The following is a 7319-nucleotide window of genomic DNA, read 5'->3' on the forward strand; positions in this document are numbered from 1 at the left end:
GAACAAACTGCCATCCAGGGACAAACATTAGCAAGGCTGGAAGGAAAAACAATGATGGTGGTTTTGCAATTCACTCTGTCACCAAGGAAATAGCACAGCGTGGGCTGCTGACAAGGGCTGCCAGAGGCCAGGGTGCTCCAAAACCACTCACTTGTCCCTGTGTCCCTCGCCAAGAGTACCCATTGCACATAAAGGACTTGTTACAAGTCCCCAGCAAAGAGATCCTTGAGTTTGAAAAGGGAGCGGGGAGCGTGGGGCTGGAAGGAATGGGCAGGGTGCAGCCGTTCACGGTGGCTGCAGAGCACCCGGCACAGCTGGCTGGGAGCGGCGAGGGGCAGTGCGTCCGCACGCCTTACCTGGGGCGTTGGCACTGCCAGGGTTATCAATGCCGAGAAGTCGGAGTTCAACGAGGACCAGGCAGCCTGCTGTCAGATCTCCATCCGAAGGAGAGAGCCGGGCCTGGAGGAGGACGAGGAATGGCTGATCCTGTGTTCCACGCAGGTACAGCCCCCAGGCAGGCTGTGCTCACTCTGCCACCAGCTCTGGTCTGCACCCAAGGGCCCAGGCAGAGGAAACACAGGGTTGCCCCATCAGTCCTACATGCCCATGCGCTGAAACCCTTGGGTGTGTTTAGGGGACCTGTGTACCCTACGCCTGGCCAGCAAACACCCAGCTCTGCCCATACATGCCATTTCCACTTCCATGGCCCATGACTTGTGGCTTTTGAGATCATCCAAGCCCTTTACTTGGTGCCCTCACCTTTCCTTTACTGTCCTCACTCTCCTTTTGAGGGCTGGTGCGTGTTGTCATCACGTGGGGACAGCAGCGTGAACCAGGCACACGGGATGCTCTCACCTGGGAGTGGCTCTGCCTTGCCTCTTGTAAAATATCCCCATCTCCCCTAAAACACAGAGGAACAGCGCGTGAGAGTGGGTGGCTGCAAATCCAGCCGCTCAGAAGCCCAGCCGATAGGTCTGGCAGAGCAGCACATGGGCATCACATGAGTTTGAGCTGCACAGGAGGTTAACTGGTGGCAGGGAAGGGTAGCTGGGGTGGGAAAGCCAGGCAAAACACCTACAGTGATGTCCTGACTGCGAGCTTGCTGTCTGTACGACCTCTCCAGCCCCCGTCTTCCCCTTCCATTGCTGTCTTGTCCCTCACTGCAGTTTTTGACTGGTTACTACTGGGCACTGTTTGACGGCCACGGTGGCCCAGAAGCTGCCATCATCGCCTCCAACTATTTGCACTACTGCATCAAGCAGAAGCTGGAGGAGGTTGTGGGAGGCATCACGGAGGCCCGTCCCCCCATGCACCTCAGTGGACGCTGCGTTTGCGACAGTGACCCCCAGTTTGTGGAGGAGAAGCACATCCACGCAGAAGACCTGGTGGTGGGAGCCCTGGAGAACGCCTTCCAGGAATGCGTGAGTACTCCGTGCAGGGCACTGGTCGTGGTGGGCCAAGTCTCCAGTTCTGCAGCTCATCGAGCAGGCAGAAACATTTGGCCAAAGCTTTATGTGTGCTGAGATCAGGCTGGGTCAACCCTGCGAGATCTGCCTCAGATCTGTTGCACATCAGCGGTCAACAAAGCTACAGCATCTCTGCTAAACTGCACCCAGGGGATACATTTCTTTAGGGCTAGATGGTGACTATTGTCACACGTGTACCGCATGTACAAGTTTGAGATCTCTCCATCACGCTCCTAAAGTGATCCTTAGTCCAGCAGGAACAGCTTTCTTGGCTGTACTGAAGCAACGTTGTCTTTTGCCTTGCTGCTTTCCCATGGCCCACCTACAGTCAGTTTTGGTTCTGGATTTCTGCTGGGAGGCATGAGGCAGCTGCAGCAAGCAGCAGCCTGGCTCACATCACTCTCCAAACTTGTGTAAACCAACAGGATGAAGTCATCGGCCAGGAGATGGAAGCTACAAACCAGACAGGAGGCTGCACTGCTCTGGCTGCCCTTTACTTCCAGGGAAAGCTGTATGTGGCTAACGCTGGGGACAGCAGGTGAGCTGTAATAAAAAGGAGGAAGTTGCTGGGGGGTGAGAGCTGGGAGATAAGCAAGGTTTCCAGCATCTTATTTAATCCTACAGAAGGTAAATGTGCAGCCCAGCCATTTCCCTCCTGCCTGCCACAGGAGCTGTTGGAAGGACGGATGCTGTCATAGCTCCTGGAAGGGTTTTGTGATTTCAGGGGACTAATTGGGGTGGTGGTGCAGCAGTAAGCTCAGCCTGGCAGGTGTTTAAAAGTGGAAGGTGATTTCAAGGCATCCTCAAGAGCTTCCTCATCTGGCCTCGGCCCACCATTCCTCCAGCAGTGAGCTCTACCATTGTCAAACCAGGCAAGCTCAGTTCTCTGCTGCAAAAGCGCAATTGCAATTGAATTATTTAAAATACACCAGCATTTTTAAACATTTCTGGGTGCAGAGCTATTCACCGGCATTGCTCTGCTGCTGGTTATCCCCAGTCCCACACGTGGCTGACCCTGGGACTAGCTTTGGTAAGAGGAGGGCTGTGCTGACAGACACAGCTCAGCTCTTTGCCTTTCCCCCTCGTAGGGCGATTCTTGTTCTGAAGGACAATGTCATGCCCCTGAGCTGCGAGTTCACGCCCGAGACAGAAAGGCAGCGAATCCAGCACTTGGTGAGTGACTCCTTCCGTGCATCAGACAATCCAGCTGCGAGCATCCCACTGGGTCAGAGAGGGCTTGCAGCAAGAGGACCCCCAGCTTTCCTCAAAGGCCACTGTACGGCCAGAATGTCATCTGGCACTAGCCAAGGAGAGCTGGGGGCAAGATTCTACCAACAGCCTTTAGTATGGGATGTGCTTTCCCAATTCTGTTCTCCATTCTGCTGCTGGGAGTGCCAGTCCTGAGGCAGAAGCAGTTTTGCTGCCCTACTCCGCTGAAGCAGAACCTGTCCATCCTCATGCTTTCGTTCCCTCCTTCAGGCTTTTCTTTTCCCCAAGCTCCTGGACGGCGAGTTCACTCGCTTTGAGTTTCCACGGAGGTTGAAGGGAGATGATGTGGGCCAGAAAGTCCTGTACCGGGATTACTTCATGGAGGGCTGGTGAGTCCTTTCTGCCTGAAGATAAGGCTGTGGCACAGGACAGCTTTACCTGCTCATAGCGATGGAGAGGTGAAGGGAGAAGGGGCATGCCTTGCTGGTGAGTGCAGTGGGCTTGATGGTGCAAAGCTGTGCCAGATTGAGTGAAGGATGCTGTGAGCAGCTTCCCCCCGACTGAAGGACTGGGGCCCTGGCCGGGCAATTAGGGAACAGTTGAGATGGTTCCTCTGGGATCCTGTGAGGTGGGGCTGGTGCATGGAGTCCCAGCCTGGCACAGGTACAAGCTGGGGAGGAAGAAGAGAGGGGAAAAACACCTGGGCATCTAGCAAGGGTCATCTTCACTGCATCTGCTTGAGCAAGTCACCTTGTCCCTTCCTCAGTCAGCTGCCTGTGTCGGGGGGCACCACAAGGGTTGAATCACAGTTGAAATGCTCTGGCTGGGTTGTACCATCAAGTCAGACAAATCCCAAATCAACAGTGAATTCTCTGTTCCAGGGGATACAAGACAGTGGAGAAAGCCGACCTCAAGTATCCTCTTGTCCATGGTCACGGGAAGCAGGTAGCTTAATGTTTTACACACTGGGAAGGCAGAGGTAAGTCTGCTGGGGGTCCTCAGCATCCCTGTCGCGCAGGGTCATGCTCCAGGGCACTACAGCAGACTGGGGCTGCAGAGCAGCCAGTGCTCTGGGGCTCTCCAGCACAGCGCAGTCCCACAGCCCCGACAGAGCAGCTCCCTTCGCTAGCACCATGCTGCCTGGTTAGTGTAAACCAGGGCCCTCCGGAGCAGAGAGGTTGCACCCTCCTCCAGAGTACCTGCTAGTGGAGCAGACAGCAGCCCTGAGCCAGCCTGCCCTTTCCTCATCTCCCCTTTAACACAAGAACTCTATTTCAGATGAGAACTTACTTCATCAGATCCCACGTTGGACTGTCTCCTCCAGCTCTGACCAGCGCCTTTCCCACAAACCCTCTTCCTGGAGGACAGGCTGAGAAAAGGAGCCTAGGGAGGGAAGGAGGAGGCAGGGAGAAGCAATGACTGCATACATCTAGCGTCTGCCTGCTGGGGTCGAGCAGAAAGCCCCGTCACCTCCCCCAGCACTACGGCCTGCATGCCACCCCTTTGCAAGGAGTCAGTGCAGAACCTTTTTTTGCCAGGAGAAAGGACACCCCCCTTCCCCCAAACCAACCAAGTTTTCTTCCTTGCCACCCCAAATCAAGAGCAGATACCACCATGGGCTTCCTGAGGTCTGTAGCATTACCCAGAGCACAGGTACTAACTCCAGAGCACACCCTGGGCCTCCAGGAGCTGTCCACGGGCAGGCTGCCTCCACACCCGAATCAGGCCATCGCTTCTGATCACTCCTCCATCTCTAAAGTCTCCAGGGGCTGTTCTGGGCGATGCTTGGAGAAGGGTCCTAAAGACAATGCATAGATCAGTCAGGACAAGACACACATCAGCCTTTAAAGGTGCTATATTCTTATGTTTCAATACTGTTTTGCTTTGTTTGGGGCCAGGCTCGCTTGCTGGGGACTCTGGCTGTCTCTCGAGGTCTGGGGGATCATCAACTCAAAGTCATCGACACCAACATTGAAGTCAAACCTTTCCTCTCCTGCATTCCCAAGGTCAGTCGCGGCACGTGGGAATTGCAGGATGGAATTAAACACGCTGCTCCTCCTCTGTAGCACCCACCTTTTAGAGACCTGGCAGGTCTTAGCCATGTCCTTTTTCCATCCCCCATCTCTGCACGCTGCCCAGAGAATCCCCAAGACAGAGGAATCTGGAAGGATAGCAGGGAGGGGACATAAAAGATTCAAAGCACCCTGGTCCCACTTTGTCACCTCTCAGGGGAAGAGTCATCTCCCTGACCTTTCTGGTACACTGCAGGAATTGTCACCGATTTACTCCTGTGTTTTCCAGGTGAATGTATTTGACTTTGCTCTGCATGACATTAAGGAAGACGATGTTCTCATCATGGCAACTGATGGCCTTTGGGATGTTCTGTGCAACAAAGAGGTGGCCCATATGGTCAGGAGCTTCCTTGCAGAAAACAGGACAGATCCTCAAAGGTAATACCAGCTTTGCCATCGTTTTCCCTGCCAAAGAACCTGGTCAGACCAAAAGCAGTTTGAGATCACTCTGCTTCTAGGTCAGCTCCGGCATGACCAAGCACTCTTTTCTGTGACTCCAGAAACCACCTGCTAATCTTTCCCCATCCTAAAGAAACAATTATAAAGCTGGTGTCTTAAAAAAACCTACTATTTTGACAACAAAAAGCCACATCTCAATGTTGTTCTGAAGGGAATAGTGTCATGTTAACCCAAACCTTACATTTTTTACACCTACAGATTTTCAGAACTGGCCAAGTGCTTGGTATGCAGAGCAAGGGGAAAGAAGAGAGGCCACCAGTGGATGCTGGATGACAGCCACGAGGCATCCTACGATGACATCTCTGTATTTGTCATCCCACTACACAACAGGGATGAGGACTGACCATTAGCATGACACGCAGGATTGCCGTGTTCCCCCGCTGTGGTGCTATTCAGTGTGAATCTGAGACTGAGGGATTTCTGCTGTGCATGTGCACTCTCTTCCAGCAAAGGCACCTGCAGCGGAACCTGAAAATGCACAGCCAGCACTTAGCAGAAGATCAAGAACATTAGCTCCTTAAGAACATGCAAGAGAGAAACAGTGGGCAACAAACCATTCCCCTTACTCCTTTCTCAGTGTTGGCCCAAGGAGAAATTGGAAAGGGGACCACGCAAGCTGAAGAGTACTATTTCTAAGATCTTTGTGGTACAGTGAGACTCAAATCCACGTTTCTAGTGACCCCTCTCCCTTGTTAATATTGAGGATCAATTGAGATCAAACCAGTCTCAAGAGCTGGCTTTTAATCGGACTTGAACTAAGCTCTGTAAAACTGGATGCGTAAGCTAAAGCGTCCCTCGTATCCATTTGCTGTAATGCGAGATGTACTGAAAACCTGGGAGCTGCTGCTAAGACAGCATCAGGCACAGCCGTGCCTGCGTACGGCAAATGCTGAAGCCATAGCCCAGGCCTCTCCGAGACAAAATTTGCCGTTTGTAGGCACCACCACCTCACAACGGACTATGTTAGCACATGAAGCTACACATTGGCATACAGGAGCCTCCTGTGTAAAGATACATGCCTTACTGTTATTTAAAAGCATTTAAGTATATGAGTATGTCATGCAACATACAGATTCGTAACAAATCTTAGTCCGTAAGACTTGCTAACACTTCTTCTATTCATTCAGGTCATTTCTGCCAGCAAAGCTGGTGGCGTAGCAGTAGCACTGATGAGAACCGAAGTGTTTTAAGTACATCAGCTGATTTAGTAGAAGAGCTCCAAGTAAAATAAAACTGGTTTGTTCAGCTTTGTCTGCCATGCTGAATCTCGAGTGCTTACTCATTACAACAGGAACAGCAGCGCAGAAGACATGCCATAGTTGAGCCTTAAACTCTGAAGATCTGCTTCTCAACCTGTTCATTACCCAGACAAATTCAGGTCTAGACAAGCTTTCCATCTCCCCAAGCCCCTACTTTGGTTTCCATTATTCCATTACACAAGTTGCAAGATTCCCCAGTGAAGCAGACAAACTCCAGTGTGTGTTTAAGTTCCACAAGAATGAAAGTTCAAATAAAAAAATTTTTTTCATGCATCTTACTGCAGTTTTATTCCTGTCAGAGGTTTTACACAGACCTGAGATCGAGAAAAAGAGCCTTAGAAAAATTGCAGGGGAATTTTTGCTTTGCATTTGTCTTTGCCAAAACCCAGTTTGTCACTAGAAGTATTCCAAGTATTCCCTTAGCAGCACTACCCCAAGGGCTAGGTGTCAAAAGATGATTTCCTGCAGTGGGTGGCCTGGACCCAGGAATGAGCCAGCCTTCTCACCTATCTGCTCATGGTTTAAGCAAGGGATAGAACAAAAACCGTTTCTCTCCAGCTTCACTCTTCCCTCATCCTCTTTTGAGTTTAACCTGGAAACTGCACATGGGGTTTTACCCATATTAACTTGATGCTGGCTGCCGTCCCCCCCTACAGCAGCTGTCACGCTATATATATATAAATATATAGACTGTCATGATCCAAGTCTTCTGTTACTCCAAACCAACAAGCTATTTCCCCACCTTCCAAAGAAAGGGCTCGGCTTTTCCATCCAGACCATAGGTTTCTGTGAACGCCCCTCTACCTAGGGCACCGTACCCCAACAAGCAGCTGTCACAAGACTGCTTCCCTATC

At 51.6% G+C, this 7319-nt stretch overlaps 1 protein-coding gene across 1 annotated transcript; it reads left to right on the forward strand.

The window, feature by feature from the left end:
- Window positions 1-300: 300 nt before the first annotated feature.
- PPM1M (protein phosphatase, Mg2+/Mn2+ dependent, 1M) lies at window positions 301-5549 on the forward strand (the record flags this gene model as incomplete). Its single annotated transcript, XM_009702585.1, has 9 exons — window positions 301-501; window positions 1167-1421; window positions 1892-2004; window positions 2555-2639; window positions 2946-3064; window positions 3557-3620; window positions 4574-4681; window positions 4977-5125; window positions 5405-5549. Coding segments are annotated over 9 exons (1239 nt in total), but the record flags the coding sequence as incomplete, so codon positions are not given.
- Between the last annotated feature and the right edge of the window lie 1770 nt (window positions 5550-7319).

This window comes from Cariama cristata, unplaced genomic scaffold (assembly GCF_000690535.1).
Source record: "Cariama cristata isolate BGI_N322 unplaced genomic scaffold, ASM69053v1 scaffold24456, whole genome shotgun sequence".
Lineage (NCBI taxonomy): Eukaryota > Metazoa > Chordata > Aves > Cariamiformes > Cariamidae > Cariama > Cariama cristata.